This window comes from Scyliorhinus torazame, chromosome 3, assembly GCF_047496885.1.
Source record: "Scyliorhinus torazame isolate Kashiwa2021f chromosome 3, sScyTor2.1, whole genome shotgun sequence".
NCBI lineage: Eukaryota > Metazoa > Chordata > Chondrichthyes > Carcharhiniformes > Scyliorhinidae > Scyliorhinus > Scyliorhinus torazame.
Window position 1 is genome coordinate 333669830 of NC_092709.1, and position 27803 is coordinate 333697632.

Consider the following 27803-nt stretch of genomic DNA (forward strand, 5'->3'; position numbering starts at 1 on the left):
GCTACGTACAGCCTCTGGTGACACACATTGCCCGTCTGCAGGTTGTGTGACATGTGTCCATTGACTGGTTGTATGCATTGCCTGGCTGTGCATGTACAAGGAATGGGTTGGGCAATTTGGCTGGGCTCCTTGTGATTCAGAAAGGTGCAATCGATGAGCACAACCTTGCATGCCATGTTCTGCCCACAAGATATTCAAACCGTTGTGTGGAGGCAAACGTAGTCTGCCAACACTTGCCGGAAAAGTTCCACATACGGTGTAACTATATTGAAAAAGGACAGTCTGAAACACAATTCTTTCTTACAGAATTATCAATTTTGGCTTATTCACCATGGATTCCAAGAAAGTAAATTGATTCAGAGATATAACCAGGCTGCTGCCATATGAAATTGTTATAGAGTGCTATTATTATACATCTACTTACTTAAATCCATTGCTGATGCCATCAGTAAGTTCTGTCTTTAGTTGTTGTTACCTGTGTATATTGGTATTTCATTGTCATTAGTTCTAATTCTATTCTGTTACTGTTATATCGATGTTTAGCTAGTTGCTCCCGGTTTTGAGTCCATATTGTATTTTAAACGTCGTCACTTTTGTATATTAAAGACGATTCAACTTTCACCACATTGTTTCAATTACCTTTTTGTGGTCAGGTTACCACACATTCTTGACAACATGAATAAAGAAAATTGAGTTTCAGCATGTTCAACACAATGGGCGCAATTCCCATGCCCTGCTCCTTGAGCGAAACGAGGCCAGTGAACAGTGGGAGAGGCCGAAAATGAGAACTGCACAAGGTGCCAAACAGTTTGCGATGCAACCAGCCCACTAGGGATCTCACCGTAGGGTGGCGAAAGCCAAATATCACCACTAAAGCCCTATTTCCATACAATTAAAGGGAGCCACCCCATATCCAATGGCCCCCCCGTCATTCAGCAGCTTCCTCAGTAAGTGGTCATTCTGGTGCTGATTAGTACTCCTTTTGAAAAACAGGAACCTGGCAGAAGGGCTTCTGTGGGGAGCCAAGGAGTGAGTAGCCATCTTTGCTCACAAACAAAGGACCCGAGGGCACTCGGCAGGGGGACCCTCAACTGGGTGGGGGGGCACCTTCCGGAGGGTTGGGCCGCCATAGAAAGAGGGGGAGGGGAAGGCGCTGGGGGGTGGGGGCATCTGCTGGTGGCAGCAGAATGCCAACCCCTGGATCGTGTGTACCCGTTCCGGGGGCAAGCCTAGCCCCTACCCACCTGCCCCACCGATCACCCATAACCCCTACCAACTGCCGAGGCCTCTGGCCGTGTGGCTGAAGGCTATTACTATTAGGGAATTGGCAATTGTGGTTAAGTGAGCACTTCACACAACCCATGGATTTCCGTGGGTGGGCGGGCCATGTAGCATGTGGGAGTCATTGCCCAATCACACCTTGATGCCTGGACACTGTGGTTGAACACTGCGGGAGGGAACACCACACACGCAGCAGCCAACATCTGAACACTCAGGGGATGGGAGACAGCTCCGGGGACATGCGCACGGTGAAGTCGAGACATCCTGAATGAGTGAGACAGCTAGAGTGAGGTGAAACTTGGTAATTTGGTGCAATGGGGTAATTCGGTGCAGCGTGGGAGGAGGTGCTTGTTCCCTATCGTTTGGTTTTCCTTCTTCTGGCTTGTAACTGTTAATCTGCAGGGAGAGATCCAGAGACCATCCTGGGAAGGTAAGTGATTTTAATGCCTTTTCAAATTCAGGGGGAGGGGGGGGGACTGAAGTGACATCACAGTAAAGCTGTGACCTGATTGGCTGGTTGGGAATCTGTTAAATTTGAAAAAAAATAATATTGCAAAACAAATCTAATTGATTAACTAGATAGTGGAGTAACTAAACCTGAGGGCAGAGATTAGTATTTAGCATTTAATTTTACAGTAAAAATCTATCAATAGGGCCATATAGTTAATTGTAACTCAATCTATCAATAATTCAAGTGTTTATTTCAAATTAATTAACTGGTGCTTAAATGTCACTCAGCGGGATTCAGTACTCCAACTGTGAGATGTGGCAGATCTGTGACGCTTCCTGCGTTCCGGTCGACTACATCTGCAGCAAGTGTGACCAATGGCAGCTCTTCACATACAGCGTGGTTCGGTTGGGGCAGCAGTTGGATGAACTTAGGAGCATGCAGGTGGTGGAAAGTGTCACAGATAGGAGTTATAGAGATATGGTCACACCCAAAGTGCAGGCAGACAGATGGGTGACCACTAGACAGGGCAGGCAGTCAGTGCAGGAATCCTCTGTGGCTGTTCCCCTCTCTAACAGGTATACCTTTTTGGATACTGTTGGGGGGGATAGTCTATCAGTGGAAAATAACAGCAGCCAGAACAGTGGCACCACAACTGGCTCTGTTGCTCAACAGGGGAGGGCAAAGTGCAGGGGGGGGCAAAGTGCAGGAGGGGACTCTATAGTAAGGGACATAGATAGGCGCTTCTGTGGAAGTGAAAGAGATTCCAGGGTGGTGTGTTGCCTCCCTGGTGCCAGGGTCAAGGATGTCTCTGAATGAACACAGGACATCCTGAAGGGGGAGGGTGAACAGCCAGCGGTCGTAGTACACATAGGCACCAATGACATAGGCAGAAAGAGTGATGAGGTCCTGCAGAAGGAGTTCAGGGAGTTAGGCAGAATAGTAATCTCAGGATTGCTATCTGTGCCACGTGCCAGTGAGGCAAGAAATAGGAGGATAGTGCAGCTAAACACGTGGCTAAACTAGTGGTGTAGGAGGGAGGATTTCTGATTTCTGGACCATTGGGATCTCTTCCGGGGCATGTGCGACCTGTACAAGAAGGACAGGTTGCATCTAAACTCGAAGGGCACCAATATCCTGGCTGGGAGGTTTGCTAGTGTCACTTGGGAGGATTTAAACTAATATGGCAGGGGGGTGGGAACAAGAGCATGAGCTTAGAAGGTGTCATAACTGAAGGGGAAATAGAGCACAAAAACAATAGAACATCACCCTCAGGCAGAGCAAAAAAGGTGACAAGTGTGAGAAAGAAGGTGGTCGATGCATGACTGAAGGTATTTTATCTTAATGCACGCAGTGTAAGGAAGAAGATAAATGAGCTTGTTGCGCACATCAAAATTGGCCGGTACGATGTTGAGGGCATCACAGAGATGTGGCAGCAAGGGGATCAGGGCTGGTATCTAAATATACAAGGATATGTGTCCTTTCGAAAGGACAGACAGATGGACAAAGGGGGCGAGGTTGCATTGTTAGTAAGGAATGAAGTTAAATCGATAGCAAGGAACGATATAGAATCAGAACGCAAAGGTAAAAAGACCCTGATGGGAGTTATGCAGGTGGATTGGGAAAATACGGTTGGTAGTGGATCCCAAGAAAAGGAATTTGTGGAATGTTTAAGAGATGTTTTTTTGGAGCAGCTTGTGGTAGAGCCCACTAGGGAACAGGCAATTCTGGATCTGGTGATGTGTAATGAGGCAGACTTGATTAGGGGTCTTAAGGTGAAAGAACCCTTAGGGAGCAGTGACCACAATATGATAGAATTTACCCTGCAGTTTGAGGGGGAGAAGCTGCAATCAGATGTAACGGTATTACAATTAAATAAGGGTAATGACAAAGACATGAGGGAGGAGCTGGCCAGAGTTGAAGGGAAAAGGAGACTAGCAGGGAAGACAGTGGTATAGCAATAGCAGGCGTTTTTGAGGGTTATTCGGGAGGCACCGCAGAAATTCATCCCAAGGAGGAAGAAACATGTTCAGGGCAGGACAAGGCATCCATGGTTGACGAGGGAAGTCAAGGACAGCATTAAAGGAAAAGAAAAAGCATACAAAGTGGGAAGGATTAGTGGGAAGCCAGAGGATTGGGAATCATTTAAAAGCGAGCAGAGGACACTAAAAAAGCAATAAGGGAGAGAAGATGAAATAGGAGTGCGAGTTAGCTTGTAATATGAAATAAGATAGGAAGAGTTTCTTTCAATATATAAAAGGTAAGAGAGAGGCAAAAATAGACATTGGACCACTGAAAAACGTGGCTGGAGAAGAAATAATAGGAAACAAAGAAATGGCAGATGAACTGAATAGTTACTTTGCATCAGTCTTCATGGTGGAAGACACCAGTGGGCTGCCAGAGCTCCAGGAAAACCAGGGGACAGAGGTGAGTGCAGTGGCCATCACTAAGGAGAAGGTTCAGGGGAAACTGAAAGGTCTGAAGGTGGATAAGTCACCTGGACCGGATGGACTACACCCCAGGATTCTAAAAGAGATAGCTGAGGAAATTGTGGAGGCATTGGTGGTGATCTTTGAGGAATCACTAGAGGCCGGAAGGGTCCCAGAGGACTGGAAAGTGGCTAATGTAACACCACTGTTTAAGAAGGGAAGGAGGCAGAAGACGAGAAATTATAGGCTGGTTAGCCTGACTTCGGTCATTGATAAGATTTTAGAGTATGTTATTAAAGATGAGATCGCGAAGTACTTGGAAGTGCATGGTAAAATAGGACTGAGTCAGCACGGCTTTGTCAAAGGGAGGTCATGTCTGATAAATCTGTTAGTGTTCTCTGAGGAGCTAACAAGGAAGTTAGACAAAGGAGAATCAGTGGACGTGATTTATTTAGATTTATTTATTTTGACAAGGTGCCGCATAGGAGACTGTTAAATATGTTCAGAGCCCATGGTGTTAAGGGTAAGATTCTGGCATGGATAGAGGATTGGCTGACTGGCAGAATAAAGAGAGTGGGGATAAAGGGGTCTTTTTCAGGATGGCAGCCGGTGACTAGTGATGCGCCTCAGGGGTCTGTACTGGGACCACAACTTTTCACAATATACATTAATGATCTGGAAGAAGGAACTGAAGGCCTGTTGCTAAGTTTGCAGATGATACAAAGAAAAAATGAAAATGAAATGAAGATCTGTAGAGGGGCAGGTAGTATTGAAGCAAGGGGGCTGCAGAAGGATTTGGACAAGTTAAGAGAGTAGGCAATGAAGTGGCAAATGAAATACAATGTGGAAAAGTATGCGCTTTGGAAGGAGAAATGGAGGCATAGACTATTTTCTAAATAGGGAAATGCTTTGGAAATCAGAAACACAAAGGGACCATTAACATTAAGGTTAATGTGCAGGTTCAGTCGGCAGTTAAGAAGGAAAATGCAATGTTAGCATTCATGTCAAGAGAGCTAGAATACAAGATCAGGGATGTACTTCTGAGGTTGTATAAGGCTCTGGTCAGACCCCATTTGGAGTATTGTGAGCAGTTTTGGGCCCCGTATCTAAGGAAGGACGTGCTGGCCTTGGATAGGGTCCAGAGGAAGTTCACAAGAATGATCCCTGGAATGAAGTACTTGTCATATGAGGAACGGTTCAGGACTCTGGGTCTGTACTCATTGGAGTTCAGAAGGATGAGGAGGGATCTTATTGAAACTTACAGGATACTGCGAGGCCTGGATAGAGTGGACGTGGAGAGGATGTTTCCACTTGCAGGAAAAACTAGAACCAGAGGACACCATCTCAGACTAAAGGGACGATCCTTTAAAACAGCGATGAGGAGGAATTTCTTCAGCCAGAGGATGGTGAATCTGTGGAATTCGATGGGCCGAGTGGCCTAATTCTGCTCCGTTGTCTTATGCTCTTATGGTCTTATGAAAAAATATCAGCCATGATTGAATGGTGGAGCAGACTCGATGGGTCGAGTGGCCTCATTCTGCTCATATGTCTTATGGTCTTATGTCCTTGGCCAGAGGGTGGGTGAGTGCTACGGGGAGAGGAAGATGCCTGGAGAGATGGGCCAAGGGTTCAGAGGTTATCCTGCATAGCGGAAGAAAGTGACAGAGGTGTCATACTGGCTGTGCTCAAGGGTTTTTAATGTGTCACAGGTGTCATACAGTTCCCCACTCCTGTTGGTGCCGCCCAACTCTCCCCAAATTTCTCCAACAAACCCCCCCTCCCCCTCCCCCGGTACCCTCAGTGATCCTGAACCTGCTTCACCTTCCTAGCTCTCTCCCAGGATGCACTTCTGAGATGGAGGCAGCCAGCTGCTTACCTCGTCCCATGGCCTTCGATGTCCCTGGTGGGCGTCTTCTAGGGGCTCTGGGGCCGGAGGACCTCGGCACACTTGTTGATCGCATTTGCACAGCCGTGCCGCCCTGTCCTGTGTGCTGACCTCGAGACGTAGCCTCATCAGAGGGGTGGAACTCGGGGGAGTGGGTGGTCACCATCCCTACTCCATGGGACGGGTCCGGTTTGGCACCCAGTGCCCCCCTCCTCCTGCTCGGTGCCGATAGGGCTCTGGGGTTCATCTTGGGAAGGAACGGCAGCTGAGTCAAACCCTGGCTGCCCCTGCATCATCTGGCTCTGCCAGCCATGGTGGCTCCCCGATACCTGCATCGAGGTGTTGATGCCCTCGGCGATGCTCCTCAGTGACTGGGACATGCTCTACAGCGCCTCAACCGTTGCCATCTGAGAGCAGGACATGTCCCACAGAACCTCATCAAGGTCAGCCTGGTACTGGATCACATCTCCCAGCGAGTCAGACAGTCTGCCAAGGCCCTCAGACATGGCCATCACCGACTGCGCAACAACTTGGAAACCTTCAGTCATGGTGCCGCGTCGTGCTCCAGGCTTTGCACTGCTGACGCCACCCTAGCAGTGTTGGCTTCAGTGCCACGCATTGCCACTCAGTTCAGTAGCAATCAGGAATGGACAACAAATTCTGGCCCAGCCAGCGACGCCCACATCAAATGAAAGAATAAAGAAGAAAGAACATGGGCGGGATTCTCCAGTGGCCACTCCAAAATCGGAGCATGCGATCCGGCAGAGAATAGCTCCCGATGCTGAAATCGCGCCAGTTTGACGCCAGATCGCAATGTTTCGCCCCCTCAAGGACAGCATCATTGCGACGCACGCCATGCGTAGTTGCAACCGTGTTCGCATAGAATCATAGAATTTACAGTGCATCTCATTAGCAGACCCACCTGCAATGCTCTGACTCCAATGGGCTGTATTCCCGGTGGCCCGGTCCAAGTGTGCTCTCAACAGTCTTGTGCCTGTTGTGATGGCTGCGGAGAGAGAGAGGGGGCGTACGGTCAGTGTCCAGCACCGCCATACTTCGCCGACAGTCATGCCACTGACCGGGGAGCTTCTGCCAGGGTTGGGGGGTGGCCTGGAAGTGGGCTGTGGGGTCGGGGTGGACAGAGGCGCGGTCCAGCACAACCAATGCCATCTTTTCAGGCGCGATCGGTGTGTGTGCGAGGGGTATATAATGTATGCGCGGCTGCAGATTGTAAGCCTTCCGTGTGTCCATCACGGACAAGGCGATTCCTGTACCGCTTTTCGTGTGTTCTGTGGGTGTACCACGCGGCGTCAGTGCTAACCCCTCACCGGTAGCGGAATCGGTGCGGGTGTGGTGCCGATTATTCTGATGTTGGCGTCAGCACTTAGACTCAGGAACAGAGAATCCAGCCCCATGTGTTTCTGGAAATGCTTTGCAAACACATTCATCCAGTGTTGACACCCTTACCGATGGTCAATTATGGAGAAAAGAACCTCTGAGGAGCAATCAGGAGTGGAGAACCTGGCTGATCGTCGCAGCCTCACCCCCATGGCACAGGGACAACAAGTCTGTGAATTGCAGCACCCGTATTATTGCAGCTGAGAGTAGTACTTCAGCACTGCCTTGAGATCAGGGGTTCGATTCTCCGATCCCCGATGCCGAAACCGCGTTCGGCGAGGAGGTGGAGAATCCCCGATGATGCCAAAATCGGGGGGCGGTGCCGCTTTTGAAATGCTCCACCCCCTGAAAAACGGCATACTCCAGGAGTACGCCGGACACGGTATCCACAGCCTCAGGCCGTTGCCTGAGGCCCGCCCTGTGACGCTCCGACCTTGACCGGCGGAGTTCCCGGCGGTGTGGGACACTCATGGTCTCAACTTAGCGTGGCGGCTGCGGACTCAGTCCGGTGCCGCCACAGTCGGGGGTGGGGGGGACTGATTTGTGGGTGGGGGAAGCTTCATTCGGGGCTGGGGGCACTGTGGGGGTGCGGTCCGGGGCACGCGAGCAACTGGAGGTTGGTTCCATTTTTGTGGTCCGGGTCCGCAGGCGAGTCCACCATGAAGCACAGCGCGGTCGCTGCAGGCCGCCACCGTGCGCAAGAGCGGCCACGGACCTGGCAATGCTCCGGGCCAGTTTTCCTGGCGTAAAACACCACCGTTTTCACGCCGACATGGGGATATAGTCTCCCAAACGGAGAATCTAGCCCCAGGCCTTTCACTTCTGGTCTGTATGGCCTACGACACACAACTCGTAGCTGGAGGTTTATCCCTCTGATGCATGCAGAGCTTTGACTGGACTGAGACTCAGCCAAAAGGTAAGAGAGGGAATCAGATTCAGATGCAGGGATATCCCAATCTGCTTATTTACTCCAATTCAAGAGAAACTAGCATAGGAATATCTTTTCACAACTTCAAATCACAGACAGTGATTGTGAAAAACAAAGTATTGTTATGTAGGCAAATGTGACACCAATTAATGCACAGTTAAACCCCACTTATCAATTAAATAAAAGCCAACATAATATCGAACAAAAGGTGGCACAGTGGTTAGCACTGCAGCCTCACAGCACAAGTGTCCCAGGTTCGATCCCGGCTCTGGGTCACTGTCCATGTGGAGTTTGCACATTCTCCCCGTGTTTGCGTGGGTTTCGCCCCCACAACCCAAAAATGTGCAGGCCAGGTGGATTGGCCACGTCAAATTGCCCCTTAATTGGAAAAAATGAATTTGGAATTTAAAATTTTTTTTAAATAATAATATCGAACAATCTGCTAGCACTATTGTTTCTATTTCCTTTGTCCTCAGCTTGGCTCTCTAGAAGCGAAGAATTGAAAAAGGTTTTGATGGCGTGAGAAAGAGAATCTGCTTCCACTGGCAGTGGCCCGGTATCCAGAGGCTATAGAATTTGGTTAATTGGCGAAGAAGCCAGAGGGCAGATGAGTTTTTCACCGAGCCAGAACAAATTCCCTTTGGTCGCTGTGCCACCCAGAAATTGGTCAAGGGACAGGGATCTGTTTGCTGAATCTCATTTAATTTTCTACACAAGTTCTTGTTCCAGTGACGAATAACATTTTCGGATACTGTCCTTATTTCCAGCCCAATGAAGGCTCAACTCGGATGTGGACAGAAAAGCCAACTGAGCCCAGAAGTACGGATCTTGATGGAGGAGAAAGAACAGGCTCTGCTGGCCTTTCAGGAAACTATCCAGGTAGGAGCAGGTACAAAAACAAAATATGATGCCGGACAACCTCAACAGGCCGACAGCATCCGTGGAAAGAGAAGGCAGCCAACGTTTCGAGTCTGGGTGGCTCTCTGTCAGACAAAGAGTCATCCAGACTCGAAATGTTAGCTCCCTTCTCTCTCCGCAGATGCTGTCAGACCTGCTGAGATGGTCCAGTATTTTGTGTTTTTGTTTCAGATTCCAGCATCCCCAGCCATTTGCTTTTAACATAGGAAGAGGAGTTAGCCCCTCGAACTAGTTCTGCAGTTTAATTAGATAGTGGCTGTTTGAGTGACAGAGTCATTATTATGACGCAGAAGGAGACCATTTGGTCCATTGAGTCCAAATGTATTTGCCTTTGACGAGCAATGCAGTCAGTCCCATCCCCCCACTCTATTCCCGTAGCCCTGCAAATTTATTTCCCTCAAGTCGCCATCCACTTTCCCTTTGATATCATCCTTCGATACCTTGACTCCATCTAACCATCTAGGTTCGTCAACCCTTAATACTCTCGCCGATCATAAATCTCAACGTTGAAATTTTCTGTACACCACCAGCCTCAACAACTATTTTTGATGGTGGGAGTTTCAGGTTTCCTGGCAATAACCCCCGAATGGCCAAGCCCCAATTGTAAGGTTAATGCCCACTTGTTTTGTCCACCAGAGGAAAATGTTTTTCTCTATCCAGTCCACCAACTCCTTTTTAATCATCTTATTAGATCATCCCTGGATCTTCTAGACGCAAGGAAATTCAAGCGTAGTCTATGCAAATTCAAAATACTGCAGAAGCTGGAGATCTGAAATAACAATAGAAAATGCTGGCAATACTCAGGCACCATTTGTGGAGAGAGGGATAGAGTTAGTGTTTCAGGTTAATAACCTATTGACAATATTGTTTTCATGTTCTGATGAAGTGCAACCTGAAACATTCCCACAATTTTTCTCTCCACAGGCGCTGCCTGACCTGCTGAGTGCTTCCAGCAGTTTCAGCTTTTACTCCGAGTCCATTCAACTTGTCCTCATAATTCACCCGACTGAGAATAAATTTAAACAATACAACTCTTATTTTTATTACTATTGCTTCGGGAAATGTGTAACACTGCTGAGGTAGATGTCATTGCCCTACCCTGAAAAAGTCATAGAATCATAGAGGGCTACAGCATAGAAAAGGTCATTCGGCCCATCGCGTCTGCGCTATTCTAATCCCATTTTCCAGCACTTGGTCAATAGCCTTCTATGCCTTGGCATCCATCGCAAGTGCACATCTAAATATTTCTTTTTTTTTTATGTGTTTATTCAAATTTTCCAACAAAATTTTTAACAACCCCCCCCCCAAACAATAAAAAGAAAGAAACGCAAACACAACTGTCAAAAATTAGACAAAACTGAGGACTTCCGGTTGCGGCGATGCGGAGCTAAGCCCACGTTTCGGCAGCTCCCGCGAAAACGGACTTTCGGACTCACCAGAGGAGCCCCAACGGAGTTTTTTTTTGACTGATCCCGTGTGGGAAGGAGCAGTGAGGTCCCCCCCCCCACAATATTTGGCAGGGAGCAGCAGTGGAGCAACGAGGAAAGAGGCCATGGAGCAGAGAACAGAATGGGGAGAAGAAGGCAAGATGGTGGAGAGCGGAGTGCAAGCAGCATGGCGGCCAGACCAGCAGGAGTTCTTCATGTGATGCGTGGAGTTGCTGAAAAAGGAGGTGCTGGCGCCGATGCTGTTGGCGATCGAGGGGCTGAAGGTGACCCAGAAGACCCAGGCGGTGGAGCTTCGTGAGGTGAATGATAAGGTGAACACCAACGAGGACGATATCCAGGGCCTGGCGGTAAAAATGGAGGCGCACGAGGTGGTGCACAGGACGTGGGCCGAGACAATTGAGGTCCTGGAGAACAGGTCGAGGAGGAAGAACCTCCGGATCCTGGGTCTTCCCGAAGGAGTGGAGGGAGCTGATGCTGGGGCATACGTGAGCACGATGCTCCATTCGCTGATGGGTGCGGAGGCCTCTCCGACCCCCCTGGAGCTGGAAGGGGTTCACCGGGTCCTGGCGAGGAGACCCAAGGCAAATGAGCCGCCAAGGGCGATAGTGGCAAGGTTCCATCGCTTCGTGGATAAAGAAAGTGTGCTGAGATGGGCCAAGACGGTGCGGAGCAGCAGATGGGAGAACTCGGTGATCCGAGTATACCAGGATTGGAGCACGGAGGTGGCAAAGAGGAGAGCTGGCTTCAACCGGGCCAAGGCGGTGCTGCATAGAAAAAGAGTCAGGTTTGGCATGCTGCAGCCTGCGCGACTGTGGGTCACTTATCAGGACTGACACTATTATTTTGAAACGCCAGAAGAGGCTTGGACCTTCATGCAGACGGAAAAACTGGACTCGAACTCATGGGATGTAGTTGGATAAGGGGTTGTAAATATGGGTAAAGAATATTTTGTGGGTGGGATGATGGATGGGGATGTGGGTAGAGTTATTCCTAAAATTTCCTTTTTTCCTGTCTGTAGACAAAATGATGATGATGGGGAATGTGGGCGTCGGTCCTGGAGGGAGGTGAGACTCGGGGATGAGGGAACTGGGATGATGGCCGCAACAGGAGCTGCGCCACAGGGGGCGGGGCTGGTTCAGGAAGGCGCGGGCTTTTTTCCCGCGCCAAAAGAGGGGGGGGATGGAGGAAGGTGAGGAGGAGAGACTCCCACACGGGGAGATCAACGGGAAGGCGGGGGAAGCCGGGGTCAGCAGAGGTCAGCTGACTCACGTAAGTAATATGGGGGAGCAAAAGTGCTAGATGTAGATCTAGATGGGGGGGAGGGGGGGGGATTCTAGGGTTGTTCCTGCACTGTCCGAGGGGGAACTGAAAATGGAAGAGATGGTCGGGGCGGGGGTTCCCCACCTGGGGGACTGGAGGGAGTGGGAGGCGCGAGCATGGGACTGGCCTAAGATAGGAGATGGCTAGTCGGTGGGGGGGGGGGGGCCTCTCACATTCACGTGGAATGTGAGAGGCCTAAATGGGCCGGTTAAGAGGGCCCAAGTGTTTGCGCACCTAAAGGGACTGAAGGCAGACGTGGCCATGCTTCAGGAGACACATCTGAAGGTGGCAGATCAGGTCAGGTTAAGGAAGGGATGGGTGGGACAGGTGTTCCATTCAGGTCTGGATGCGAAGAATAGAGGGGTGGCAATACTGGTGGGAAAGCGGGTGTCATTTGAGCCCAAGAACATAGTAGCGGACAAGGGAGGCCGATACGTGATGGTGAGTGGTAGGTTGCAGGGGACGGAGGTAGTACTGGTGAATGTATATGCCCCAAACTGGGACGATGCTGGATTCATGAAACGGATGTTGGGGCGTATACCGGACCTGGAGGTAGGGAGCTTGATAATGGGTGGGGATTTTAACACGGTGCTGGACCCAGCATTAGATCGTTCCAGATCTAGGATGGGGAGGAGGCCGGCTGCGGCCAAGGTGCTTAGGGGGTTTATGGATCAGATGGGGGAGTAGATCCGTGGAGATTTGCCAGACCTTTGGCCAAAGAATTTTCTTTTTTCTCCCACGTACATAAGGCCTATCCCGGATAGATTTTTTTGTTTTGGGCAGGGCACTGATCCCGAAAGTGGAGGGAACGGAGTATTCGGCCATTGCCATTTCAGACCATGCCCCGCACTGGGTGGAGCTGGAGCTAGGGGAGGAGAGGGACCAACGCCCGTTGTGGAGGTTGGATGTGGGACTGCTGGCAGACGAGGAAGTGTGCGGGAGGGTGCGGGGGTGTATTGAAAGATATCTGGAGGCTAACGACAACTGGGAGGTGCAGGTGGGAGTAGTATGGGAGGCGCTGAAGGCGGTGGTCAGGGGAGAGCTAATCTCCATCAGGGCTCACAGGGTGAAGAGCGAGGGCAGGGAAAGGGAGAGGTTAGTGGGGGAGATTTTACAGGAGCTATGCAGAGGCTCCGGATGAGGGACTACTCAGGGAGAGACAAAGTCTCCAGACGGTGTTCGACCTGTTGACCACAGGGAAGGCAGAGGCACAGTGGAGGAAGGCACAGGGGGCGATATATGAATATGGGGGGAAGGCGAGCCGGATGCTGGCACACCAGCTCCGTAAGAGGATGGCAGCGAGGGAAATAGATGGAGTCAAAGATGGCAGGGGAACTACGGTGCGGAGTGCTGGGAAAGTGAATGAGGCTTTTAAGGCCTTTTACGAGGAACTGTATAGGTCCCAGCCCCTAGGGGGAAAAGAGGGGATGCGGCAATTCTTGGATCAGTTGAGGTTCCCAAGGGTGGAGATGCAGGAGGTGGCTGGTCTGGGGGCGCCAATTGGGGTGGAGGAGCTGGTTAAAGGACTGGGGAGCATGCAGGCAGGGAAGGCCCCGGGGCCGGATGGGTTCCCGGTGGAGTTCTACAGGAAGTATGTAGACCTGTTAGCCCTGTTGCTGGTAAGGACCTTCAATGAATCAAGGGAGGAGGGGACCCTGCCGCTGACAATGTCGGAGGCGACGATCTCTTTGATCTTAAAGCGGGATAAGGACCCACTGCAATGTGGGTCATATAGACAGATCTCGCTCCTTAATGTAGATGCTAAGTTGCTGGCAAAAATGTTGGCCATGAGGATTGAGGACTGTGTTCCGGGGGTGATTCATGAGGACCAGACGGGATTCGTAAAGGGTAGGCAGTTAAACACTAATGTGCGAAGGCTCTTAAATGTGATAATGATGCCATCGGTGGAGGGAGAAGCGGAGATAGTGACAGCCATGGACGCGGAGAAAGCCTTTGATCGGGTAGAGTGGGACTATCTCTGGGAAGTGTTGAGGAGGTTCGGGGGAGGGTTTATTAGTTGGGTTAAGCTCCTGTATAAAGCCCCGGTGGCGAGTGTGGGCACGAACCGGCGGAGGTCGGAGTATTTCCGGCTGTATCGAGGGACGAGGTAGGGGTACCCCCTGTCCCCTCTGCTGCTCGCATTAGCAATTGAACCTTTGTCCATGGCGCTACGGGAGTCGGGGAAATGGAAGGGGGTGGTTCGAGGGGGAGAGGAACGTCGAGTGTCGCTGTATGCAGACGACCTGTTGCTGTATGTGACGGATCCAGTGGAGGGGATGGTTCAGGTAATGCAGATCCTACGGGAGTTTGGAGACTTTTTGGGCTATAAGCTCAATGTGGGAAAGAGTGAGCTCTTTGTGATCCATCCGGGGGACCAGGGAAGCGGGATAGAGGACCTACCGTTGAGGAGGGCGGAAAGGAGCTTTCAATATTTGGGGATTCAGGTAGTTAGGATTTGAGTGGCACTGCATAAACTCAATTTGACACGATTGGTGAAACATATGGAGGAGGATTTTAAAAGGAGGGACATGTTTCCACTCTCGCTGGCGGGTAGGGTACAGTCGGTTAAAATGGTGGTCCTCCCGAGATTTCTTTTTGTATTCCAATGCCTCCCAATTGTGATTACTAAGGCCTTTTTTAAGAGGATAAGCAGGAGCATTACGGATTTGTGTGGGCGAGCAAGACCCCGGGGGTAAGGAGGGGGTTCTTGGAGCGTAGCAGAGATCGAGGAGGGTTGGCATTGCCGAATCTGGGTGATTATTATTGGGCAGCCAACATGGCAATGATCCATAAGTGGGTGATGGAGGGAGAGGGGGCGGCGTGGAAGAGGTTGGAGATGGCGTCCTGCAAAGGAACGAGCCTGGGGGCGCTGGTGACGGCACCGCTGCCGCTCTCGCCGACAAGGTATATCACGAGCCCGGTGGTGGCGGCAACGCAAAAGATCTGGGGGCAGTGGAGACGGCACAGGGGTGCGACGGGAGCCTCGGTGTGGTCCCCGATCAGAGACAACCATCGGTTTGTCCCAGGAAGGATGGACGGGGGATTTCAGAGCTGGCATCGGGTAGGGATTAGATGAATAGGGGACCTGTTCATTGACGGGACGTTTGCGAGCTTAGGGGCGCTGGAGGAGAAGTTTGGGCTACCCCCGGGAAACACTTTCAGGTACATGCAAGTGAGGGCGTTTGTGAGGCGGCAGGTGAGGGAATTTCCGCTACTCCCGGCACAGGGGATTCAAGATAGGGTGATCTCGGGCGTATGGGTTGGGGAGGGCAAGGTGTCGGCAATATACCAGGAGATGAAAGAAGAGGGGAGGCTTTGGTAGAGGAGCTGAAGGGTAAATGGGAGGAGGAGTTGGGGGAGGAGATTGAGGAGGGGCTATGGGCTGATGCCCTAAGTAGGGTTAATTCCTCTTCCTCGTGTGCCAGGCTTAGCCTGAAACAATTTAAGGTGGTTCATAGAGCGCATATGACGGGGGCGAGGCTGAGTAGGCTCTTTGGGGTGGAGAAAAGATGTGGGAGGTGCTCAGGAAGTCCGGCGAACCATGTGCATATGTTTTGGTCATGCCCGGCACTGGAGGGGTTCTGGAGGGGAGTGGCGGGAACAATATCTAAGGTGGTGAAAGTCCGGGTCAAGCCAAGCTGGGGGCTAGCACTATTTGGAGTAGTGGACGAGCCGGGAGTGCAGGAGGCGAAAGAGGCCGGTATTCTGGCCTTTGCGTCCCTAGTAGCCCGGCGAAGGATCTTGCTAATGTGGCAGGAGGCGAAGCCCCCCAGCGTGGAGGCCTGGATAAATGATATGGCTGGGTTTATCAAGTTGGAACGGATAAAGTTTGCCTTGAGAGGGTCTGCGCAGGGGTTCTACAGGCGGTGGCAACCGTTCCTAGATCATCTCGCGGAGCGTTAGATGAAGGTCGGACAGCAGCAACAGCAACCCAGAGGGGGGGGGGTGCGAAGGGGCGTTCCTGTGGGGGGCATGTGAGCAAGAAAGCACATGAATGATCCGGAAACTGACATGTACGGGAAGAATCCAATGTACAAAGTTCTGTATTTTATTGACTTGCCATGTTCATGTCTTGCCACGCGAGTTCTTTTTCTTTTCTTTGTTACGGGGAGGTGGCGGGGGAGGTTTGTTTGTAAGGTGGAAAATATTGTTCTTGCAAAATTCTTGATAAAAATATATATTTTTTAAATTAGACAAAACTTTTACATTGGGTTTCCCCATATACAGTAACCCCCCCATATGACACTCAAAGGTACCCGTAGGGACGCTCCCCCCACCCACCCGAATTCCACCCCCAAAAGAGAACACCCCCACCCCACCCTTGGGTTGCTGCTGCTGCTGACCTCCTCCTAACGCTCCGCGAGATAGTCTAGGAACGGTTGCCACCGCCTGAAGAACTCCTGCACAGACCCTCGTAAGGCAAACTTTATCCTCTCCAGCTTAATGAACCCTGCCATGTCATTTATCCAGGCTTCCACACTGGGGGGCTTCGCGTCCTTCCATAATAGCAAGATCCCCCGCCAGGCTACCAGGGACGCAAAGGCCAGGATACCGGCCTCTTTCGCCTCCTGTACTCCCGGCTCGTCCGTTACCCCAAATAATGCCAACCCCCAACTCGGCTTGACCTGGACTTTCACCACCTTGGACATAGTCCCCGCGAAACCCCTCCAAAACCCATCCAATGCCGGGCACGCCCAAAACATGTGGACGTGGTTCGCCGGGCTTCCCGAGCACCTCCCACATTTATCCTCCCCCTCAAAGAACCTACTCAACCTCGCCATTGTCATATGCGCTCTGTGAATAACCTTGAATTGTATTAGGCTGAGCCTGGCGCAAGAGGAGGAAGAATTAACCCTACTCAGGGCATCAGCCCACAGACCCTCATCTATCTCCTCCCCCATCTCCGCCTCCCACTTGCCCTTTAACTCCTGTACCGAGGCCTCGTCCTCTTCTTTCAGCTCCTAGTAGATCGCCGAAACCCTGCCTTCTCCAACCCATACACCCGAAATCACCCTGTCCTGAGTCCCCTGTGCCGGGAGCAGCGGGAATTCCCTCACCTGCCGCCTCACAAATGCCCTCACTTGCATATACCTGAAAGCATTTCCCGGGGGTAACCCAAACTTCTCCTCCAGCGCCCCCAGGCTCGCAAACGTCACACCTATAAACAGGTCCCCCATTCTTCTGATCCCTGCCCGATGCCAGCTCCAAAATCCCCCATCCATCCTTCCCGGGACGAACCGATGGTTCTCCCGAATCGGGGACCAAACCGAGGCTCCCACCTCGCCCCTGTGTTGTCTCCACTGCCCCCAGATCTTCAACGTCGCTGCCACCACCGGACTCGTGGTGTACCTTGTCGGCGAGAGCGGCAGCGGTGCCGTCGCCAGCGCCCTCAGGCTTGTGCCCACACAGGACGCCCTCTCCAACCTCTTCCACGCCGCCCCCCTCGCCCTCCATTACCCACTTACGGATCATCGCCACATTGGCTGCCCAATAATAGCCGCACAAATTCAGCAGAGCCAGCCCTCCCCTGTCCCTACTACGCTCCAGAAACACCCTCTTTACTCTCGGGGTCTTATTTGCCCACACAAAACCCATGATACTCCTACCTACCCGTTTGAAAAAGGCCTTGGGAATCATAATGGGAAGGCACTGGAACACAAAGAGAAATCTCAGGAGGACCATCATTTTAACCGACTGCACCCTGCCCGCTAGCGAGAGTGGCAGCACATCCCATCTTTTGAAATCCTCCTCCATCTGCTCCACCAACCGCGTCAAATTGAGTTTGTGCAGGGCCCCCCAACTCCCAGCCACCTGGATCCCTAAGTACCGAAAGCTCCTTTCTGCCCTCTTCAACGGCAGGTCGTCTATCCCCCTTCCTTGGTCCCCTGGATGCACCACAAAGAGCTCACTTTTCCCTACGTTAAGCTTATACCCCGAGAAGACCCCAAACTCCCTTAGGATCCGCATGACCTCCGCCATCCCCTCCACTGGGTCTGCCACATACAGCAACAGGTCGTCCGCAGACAGCGACACCCGATGTTCCTCTCCCCCTCGGACCAGTCCCCTCCATTTCCTGGACTCCCTTAGTGCCATGGCCAGAGGCTCAATTGCCAATGCAAACAGCAAGAGGGACAGGGGGCACCCCTGCCTCGTCTCTCGATACAGCCAAAAGTACTCCGACCTCTGCCAATTCGTAGCCACACTCGCCACCGGGGCTCTATATAGCAATCTGACCCAGCTGATGAACCCCTCCCCGAACCCAAACCTCTGCAACACTTCCCAAAGATATTCCCACTCCACCAGGTCGAAGGCCTTCTCCGTGTCCATAGCTGCCACGACCTCTGCTTCTCCCTCCACCGAGGGCATCATAATCACATTGAGGAGCCTCCGCACATTAGTGTTTAGCTGCCTGCCCTTCACAAATCCCATCTGGTCCTCATAAATCACCCCCGGGACACAGTCCTCAATTCTCGTAGCCAGCACTTTTGCCAGCAACTTAGCATCCACATTGAGGAGCGAGATCGGTCTATACGACCCACACTGCAGAGGGTCCTTGTCCCGCTTCAGGATCAGAGAGATCAGCACCCCGGACATTGTCGGGGGCAAGGTCCCCCCCCTCCCTTGCCTTATTGAAAGTCCTCACTAGCAACGGGCCTAGCAGGTCCGCGTATTTCCTGTAAAACTCGACTGGGAACCCATCTGGCCCCAGGGCCTTCCCCGTCTGCATGCTCCCCAATCCTTTAACCAGCTCCTCCAGCCCAATTGGCACTCCTAAACCAGCCACCTCCTGCTCCTCCACCCTCGGGAACCTCAGCTGATCCAAAAACGTTGCATCCCCTCTTCCCCCGCTGGGGGCTCAGATCTGTACAGATCCCCATAGAAGTCCCTAAATACCTAATTTATTCTCACCGCACTCTGCACCGTATTCCCCCCGCTATCCTTAACTCCACCTATCTCCCTCGCTGCCTCCCTCTTACGAAGCTGGTGTGCCAGCATCCGACTTGCCTTCTCCCCAGACTCATACATCGCCCCCTGCGCTTTCCTCCAGTGTGCCTCTGCTTTCCCTGTGGTCAACAGGTTGAACTCCGTCTGGAGATTCCGCCGCTCCCTGAGTAGTCCCTCCTCGGGGGCCTCTACATATCTCCTGTCCACCCTTAAGATCTCCCCCACCAACCTCTCCCTCTTCCTGCTCTCTCTCTTCTCCCTGTGGGCCCTGATGGAGATTAACTCTCCCCTGACCACCGCCTTCAGTGCCTCCCAGACTACCCCCCACCTGCACCTCCCCGTTGTCATTGGCCTCCAAATATCTTTCAATGCACCCCCGCACCTGCCCACACACCTCCTCATCCGCCAACAGTCCCACATCAAGGCGCCACAGCGGGCGCTGTTCCCTCTCCTCCCCCAACTCTAGCTCCACCCAGTGCGGGGCGTGGTCTGAGATGGCTATGGCCGAATACTCTGTTACCTCCACTTTCGGGATTAGTGTCCTACTCAAAATGTAAAAATCTATCCGGGCGTAGGCTCTATGGACGTGGGAAAAGAATGAAAATTCCCTGGCCTGGGGCCTGACAAACCGCCATGGATCCACTCCCCCCATCTGGTCCATAAACCCCTTGAGCACCTTGGCCGCAGCCGGCCTCTTACCCGTCCTGGACCTAGAGCGATCCAGTGCTGGGTCCAGCACCATGTTGAAATCCCCCCCCATTATCAAGCTTCCTACCTCCAGGTCCGGAATCCGACCCAGCATGCGTTTCATAAATCCAGCATCATCCCAGTTCGGGGCACATATATTTACCAGTACCACCCGCACCCGCTGCAACCTACCGCTCACCATCACATATCGACCTCCATTATCCACTACAATATTCATTGCCTCAAACGACACCCGCTTCCCCACCAGTATTGCAACCCCTCTGTTCTTCGCATCCAGCCCTGAATGGAATACCTGTCCGACCCATCCCTTTCTCAGCCTAATCTGATCTGCCACCTTCAAATGTGTCTCCTGGAGCATAACCACGTCTGCCTTCAGTCCCTTTTAGTGCGCGAACACCCGGGCCCTCTTAACCGGCCCGTTCAGGCGCCTCACATTCCAAGTTATCAGCAAGATTGGGGGGCTGCTCACCCCCCCCCCCTTCCCCTCCCCCCGCCGACTAGCCATCTCCTTTTCTAGGCCAGCCACGTGCCCGCGTCTCCCGCACTCTCCAGTCCCCCAGACGGCGGACCCCCGCCCCGACCACCTCTCCTACTTCCAGCTCCCCTTTGGCCAATGCAGCAGCAACCCGATACCCCCCTTATACCCCCCCTCCCCTGCTAGATCCACATCTAGCCCTTTTGCTCCACCCATAACACTCCCGTAAGTCAGCTGACTCCTGCTGACCCCGGCCTCTCCCTCCATTCCATCGACCTCCTCCCGTGTGAGAATCCCCCCTCCCCCTCCCTGGCAGTCAGTGTGCGCTCCTCTCCAGCACCGCCCATCCCCCCCCCCCCCCGACCCCCACCCCCGTCCTTCCCTAGCGCTGGAAAAAGCCCGCGCTTTCCTGAGCCGGCCCCGCCCCCTCTGGCGCAGCTCCTTTTGCGGCCCTACCCCAATTCCCCATCCTCGGGCCTCCACTCCCCCTCTTCCTTCGTGGGGGTCTGTCCCTCCAACACCGACGCCCACCCTCTCCCACAGTCTCCCCATCAAATCCCTTCACCCATCCCCATCCAGCACCCAAACCAGAGGAACATTCCCTAAATGTAATGCACACCATATACACAGGAAACATCCCCCCACAACAAACCCTCAATTTGAGTCCAACTTTTCAGTCTATATAAAGCTCCATGCCTCATCAGGCGTTTCAAAATAGTGGTGCCGATCCTGGACCGTGACCCACAGTTGCGCTGGCTGCAGCATACCGAACTTCACCCCCTTTTGATGGAGCACCGCCTTAGCCCTATTAAAACCAGCTCTCTTCTTAGCCACCTCTGCACTCCAGTCCTGGTAGATTCGGATCTCCGTGTTCTCCCACCTGCTGCTCCGCGCTTTCTTGGCGCATCTCAGGACACACTCTGTCCATAAAGCGGTGAAACCTCACCACCACAGCCCTCGGCGGCTTGTTGGCTCTGGGTCTCCTTGCTAGGACCCGGTGAGCCCCATCTAGCTCCAGAGGCCTCAGGAAGACTCCCGCGCCCATCAGCGAATTGAGCATCGTGCTCACATATGCCCCAGCATCGGGCCCCTCCACTCCTTCGGGGAGACCCAGGATCCGAAGATTCTTCCTCCTCGACCTATTCTCCAGGTCCTCAAATCTTTCCGCCCACCTCTTGTGCAGCTCCTCGTGCGCCTCCACCTTCACCGCCAGGCCCAAGATCTCGTCCTCGTTCTCCGAGGCTTTTTGCCGCACCTCCCGGATCGCCGCCCCTTGGGCCTTCTGGGTCTCCACTAGCTTCTCAATCGCCGCCTACATTGGCGCCAGCATTTCGGTTTTCAGCTCCTCAAAGCAGCGTCGAAGAAACCCCTGCTGCTCCTGCGACCACTGTGCCCATGCTGCTTGGTCTCCACCCGCCGCCATCTTGTTTTTTCTCCCTCTCACTTTTCGCTGCTCCAAGATCACTTTTTTCACCGCTCCACTCCTGGTCCAATCCATATAATGTCGGGGGGACCTTGCTGTCACCTTCCCACACTGGAAGCCGTCGAACAATTTCCGTTGGGGCCCCTCTAGAGAGCCCAAAAGTCCGTTCCCGGCGGGAGCTGCCGAACGTGCGACTTACCTAGGCAAGCCGCAACCGGAAGTCCATCTAAATATTTGAAAAACGAAATGAAATGAAAATCACTTATTGTCACGAGTAAGCTTCAATGAAGTTACTGTGAAAAGCCCCTAGTCGTCACATTCCGGCGCCTGTTCGGGGAGGCTGGTACGGGAATTGAACCATGCTGCTGGCCTGCCTTAGTCTGCTTTAAAAGCCAGCGATTTAGCCCAGTGAGCTAAACCAGCCCCTTCTTAAATGTCATGAGGGTCTCTGCCTCCACCTCTCTTTCAGGCAGCGAGTTCCAGACTCGCACCACCCTCTGGGTGAAAATGTTTTTCCTCACATCTCCTCTAAACCCTCCTGCCCATTATAAATCTCTAACCCCGGTCATTGATCCCTCCACCAAGGAGAAAAGTTACTTCCTGTCTACTCTACCTATGCCCCTCATAATTTTATACATCTCAATCACGCCCCCCCACTTCTGTCTCCTTTGCTCCAAGGAAAACAACCCCAGTCTATCCACTCTCTCTTTATAACTAAATCTCTCAACCCAGGCAACATCCTGATAAATCTCCTCTGCACACTGCTCAGTGCTATCACATCTCTCCAAAAATGTGGATTCCAGAACTGCACACAATAATCTAGCTGTGCCCTAAACAACAATTTATACAGTTCCACCATAACCTCCCTGCTCTTAAACTCTATGCCTTGACTAATAAAGGCACGTATACCATTTGCCTTCCATTTGTCACTGATCAGCCCATCTGACCAGCCCCGTCTATATCCTCCTGTAATCTAAGGCTATCTTCCTCATTATTTGGCACCCCGCCAATTTTTGTATAATCCGCAAATTTACTGATCCCCCCCTCCTACATTCATGTCTAAATCATTTATATAAACCACAAACAGCAAGGGCCCAACACTGATCCCTGCAGGACTCCACGGGACACAGGCTTCCAGTCAGAAAAACACCCCCCAACCATCACACTCTGCTTCCTGCCACTCGAGATCCAATTTTGCCAATTCTGGATCCTATTTGCCAAATTTCCTTGGATCCCATGGGCTCTTACCTTCGCTATCAGTCTCCCATGTGGGACCTTATCAAAGCCTTGCTGAAGTCTAAGTAGACTATGTCTAATGTGTGTCATTTGCACATCTGATTTTCTTCAAAAATCAAATCAAGTTGGTCAGACATGACCTCTCCTTAACAAAAACCATGCTGACTGTTCTTGATTAATCCCTGCCTCTCCAAATGCAGATTAATTATGTTTCTCAGAATTGCTTCCAATAGTTTCCCCACCACTGAGGTTAAACTGACTCGCCTGTGATGAAAATCACTTATTGTCACGAGTAGGCTTCAATGAAGTTACTGTGAAAAGCCCCTAGTCGCCACATTCCGGCGCCTGTTCAGGGAGGCTGGTACGGGAATTGAACCGTGCTGCTGGCCTGCCTTGGTCTGCTTTAAAAGCCAGCGATTTAGCCCAGTGAGCTAAACCAGCCCCTTCCTGGTAGTTTCCTGATTTATCACTTCTTCCCTTTTTGAATAATGCTACCACATTGGCTATTCTCCAGTCCTCCGGCACCTCTCCTGTGTGGGAAGCCTTCTTGAATTGTTTTAATCCTACTTATTGGTGATTATTCTCAAATTATTTGTAACTCATTTGCTTACCAGGGGACATTTCTTTTTTTTTAAATTTAGAGTACCCAATTTTTTTTCCCATTAGGGGCAATTTAGCGTAGCCAATCCACCTAACCTGCACATCTTTGGGTTGTGGGGGTGAAACCCATGCATAGTCAGAGGACATTTCTTAGTCTAATAATAACTGCACTTCAAAAAATTGCTCTGTTCGCTGTAAAGTGCTTTGCAGTGCCCTGAGATGTGCTCTACAAATACAAGTCTATTTTTTGCTTTACTTCATTAAAATTCAGCCAGATACCGGCCCTTTGTTCATGCCTTTCATTGTTCTGTATCACATCTCCTCTTCAATCTTCTCCAGTGGAAGTAAGGGGTCATTCTGGGTAATTCTTCATCACCTAGAAGGGATGGAAGACTCTCAGTTACACGTCCGTCCTTTCATGACCAAAGAAAATCCCAAAGCGCTTTTCAGACAAAGAAGTACTTTTTTTTAAAGTGTGGGGCAGGATTTTCCAGCCCGTCTGGCCAGTGGGATCTTCCCGTCCTGCCGAAGGTGCCCCACCCCCTGCTGTGGGTTCCCCCAGCGGCGGGACGGGTGAACTATCGGCAGGGCCGGAAGATCCCCACCACCCGCCGATGGCAAGCTGCCTCCACCGCCAGCAAACACACCACAGCGGGTGCTGGAAAATCCCACCCATAGTTACCGTTCTAATGTTATAACTGAGGTTCTGAGATCTGGGATGATGTGGAAACCGCCGTTTGAAATGTAGTCTGGGTATTGTGTTTCAGATACTCCAGGTGAAAGTTCGCCGGCTTGAACATCTTCTGTACCTGAAAAACGTTCGGATTGATGATCTCACGCGGCGCGTGCAGCAAGCAGAACAAAAATAAAAGTGCCTACCCTCTCTCTTATTTCAGCCATGACAACCCTGTTAAAGCTTTTACAGATCAGTGTTTAAATGATAACGACAACAAAAATCTCTGGTATTTACCAGCCTGACTGAAAACGTACAGCAGACATTCAATGGGAATTACGAACCTGGCCTCAATTGCAGCAGCTAATTTGGGCAGTTAGGCATCACAACCAAGTCTGAGTCTGTCCTCACCTGACATCAACACAGATGCACCTTGTGGCTTAGTCTACTGGATTGTGACAAGCATTTTCCACTGCCTAATCCAGTACACTGAAGCTGCTCCTAGAACCCTCTTCAGCATTGTAGCTAAGGTCATCAATTTCAGCAAATTTACCATGATGAGTTGGAAGGCCTCTCTCCTGTACATTTTGTTCCACGGTGGAACCTAGGGCAGGATTTCCCACCCGTGCCCATGGCGTTTTTCGCAACAACAAAATCAGCCTGCCATTGGCTATGACGGGATCTTCTGATCTCTCCGCTGTCAACTGGGTTTTCCCCTGTAGCCGGGAAACCCACCGGAAAATCCTGCCAGTGAGAATGAACGGAAAATTCCAGCCCCAGCAATTGTGGCACGCTTTCAGCTCTCATCTCAGCTATTGTTGTGGTAATAGTGACTCGGATCACAAAAGAGACACAAATGAGAAAGACCTTCTTCATCACCTTAGCTAATTCCTCCAAAAAGGCCCCACAATGTGTCACATCCTACCTTCTGAGTATTTCTAAAACAACTGCAGTGTTTTGTTTTCAATGCCTTATCTAGATGTCGGTTGGAAGACATGATCACACTTTTAGAAGTAAGAACTGTCTGCCATCTGTCCTCAATTTGTTTTCAGCTAATTTGAGTCTGTGCCACTTGTCCTAGAGCCACCAATAGGGAATCACAAAATTGTTTAGGCACAAAAGCAAGCCTATTGGCCCATTGTGTCTGCACTGGCTCTCGAAACAAGCATCATGTCTTAGTGCCATTCGCCTGTCTTTTTTTGTACCCCTACACATTGTTTCTATTCAAATACTCATCTAATGCTCACTTGGGCGGCACGGTAGCACAGTGGTTAGCACTGTCGCTGCACAGCATCAGGGACCTGGGTTTGATTCCCGACTTGGGTCACTGTCTGTGCGGAGTCTGCATGTTCTCTCTGTGTCTGCGTGGGTTTCCTCCGGGTGCTCTGGTTTCCTCCGACAAAATCGCAAAAGAAGTGCTCGTTAGGTGAATTGGACATTCTGAATTCTCCTTCTGTGTACCCGAGTAGGTGCCGGAGTGTGGAGACTAGGGGATTTTCACAGTAACTTCATTGCAGTGTCAATGTAAGCCTACTTGTGACAATAATAAAGATTATTATTATAAATGTCTCAATCAAACAGGTCGCCACGACACTTCCAGGCAGCATATTCCAGATCTGTTTGAAATCACCTCCACAATTGATTTTCCTCCCCACTGCTATGGGGTCAGCAGTTTTGACCACCTCCTTTCAAGGGTAAAAGATCAAGCTTCTTCCAAACTAATATTCCTCCCTCAGCCAACGTTACCACGGGGGAGAAAGAAATTCGTCATTTATCATGTTACTGTTTGTCAGATCTCAGTATGTACAAAATGGCTGCTGTGTTTGCCCGCAGACACTGAATTTCATGGACATTCATGACATTCAAAACCCCTTGAGATATTGCGGGGAGGGGGGGGGGGTGGGCGGGGGGTGGTGGTGAGCTCAGGATGGTATTCATTAACTCGGATTAGCAATTACTGTGATCATAGTGAATAATTCGAGAAGTTGCTTTTCCTTTGCATATGGTAACCAGCAGAACACACCTTGCTTCCTTTATTTCCAAATCCAATTAACAGTTTCAGCAAGCCGCAATGCACTCAGAGCTTTCAGGCAAGAGCGTGCTGTGATCCCATTCACAACCACAATAGGTGCTTTCTTCAACAATTTTAATATTGAGTGTCTTGTATACCACCAGTAGGTTGAATATTAATTGTAGGAAATTGATTTTCTTGATGTGAACAACTAACATTATTGGAGGATATAATCATTAAATGGTTGGTTGGGAGCAGGGAATTCTCCTTGGATTTCTCACACACCTTTTTAACACACCAAGATGGCGCCGGAGCGAGGCGACTCTCTGCGAGCTCTCCCCAACAGATCCACTTTTTACATAACTTATACGCGTCCTATTATGTATTTTCTTTTATTCCCTTTTCTTCCCATGTACTAAATGATCTGTTGAGCTGCTCGCAGAAAAATACTTTTCACTGTACCTCGGTACACGTGACAATAAACAAATCCAATCCAATCCAACATAAGACCATAAGACATAGGAGCGGAAGTAAGGCCATTCGGCCCATCGAGTCCACTCCACCATTCAATCATGGCTGATTTCAACTCCATTTACCCGCGCTCTCTCCATAGCCCTTAATTCCTCGAGAAATCAAGAATTTATCAACTTCTGTCTTAAAGTCACTCAACGTCCCCGCCTCCACCGCCCTCTGTGGCAATGAATTCCACAGACCCACCACTCTCTGGCTGAAGAAATTTCTCCTCATCTCTGTTCTAAAGTGACTCCCTTTTATTCTAAGGCTGTGCCCCCGGGTCCTAGTCTCCCCAGCTAATGGAAACAACTTCCCTACATCCACCCTATCTAAGCCATTCATTATCTTGTAAGTTTCTATTAGATCTCCCCTCAACCTCCTAAACTCCAATGAATATAATCCCAGGATCCTCAGACGTTCATCGTATGTTAGGCCTACCATTCCTGGGATCATCTGTGTGAATCCCCGCTGGACCCGCTCCAGTGCCAGTATGTCCTTCCTGAGGTGTGGGGCCCAAAATTGCTTGAGTATTCTAAATGGGGCCTAACTAATGCTTTATAAAGCTTCAGAAGTACATCCCTGCTTTTATATTCCAAGCCTCTTGAGATGAATGACAACATTGCATTTGCTTTCTTAATTACAGACTCAACCTGCAAGTTTACCTTTAGAGAATCCTGGACTAGGACTCCCAAGGCCCTTTGCACTTCAGCATTATGAATTTTGTCACCGTTTAGAAAATAGTCCATGCCTCTATTCCTTTTTCCAAAGTGCAAGACCTCGCACTTGCCCACGTTGAATTTCATCAGCCATTTCTTGGACCACTCTCCTAAACTGTCTAAATCTTTCTGCAGCCTCCCCACCTCCTCCATACTACCTGCCCCTCCACCTATCTTTGTATCATCGGCAAACTTAGCCAGAATGCCCCCAGTCCCATCATCTAGATCGTTAATATATAAAAAGAACAGCTGTGGCCCCAACACTGAACCCTGCGGGACACCACTCGTCACCGGTTGCCATTCCGAAAAAGAACCTTTTATCCCAACTCTCTGCCTTCTGCCTGACAGCCAATCGTCAATCCATGTTAGTACCTTGCCTCGAATACCATGGGCCCTTATTTTACTCAGCAGTCTCCCGTGAGGCACCTTATCAAAGGCCTTTTGGAAG

The 27803-nt window shown here is 51.0% G+C and overlaps 1 protein-coding gene across 1 annotated transcript in view; it reads left to right on the forward strand.

Moving 5' to 3' along the window:
- Positions 1-26005, forward strand: part of LOC140409297 (sperm flagellar protein 1-like) — a 151096-nt gene extending 125091 nt beyond the window's left edge. The window contains exons 6-7 of the mRNA XM_072497677.1: positions 9137-9248; positions 24210-26005. Of these exons, the coding sequence (XP_072353778.1) occupies positions 9137-9248; positions 24210-24311 (214 nt within the window). The 3' untranslated portion in view covers positions 24312-26005. The remainder of the gene's footprint in view (positions 1-9136; positions 9249-24209) is intronic.
- The last annotated feature ends 1798 nt before the right edge of the window (positions 26006-27803 follow it).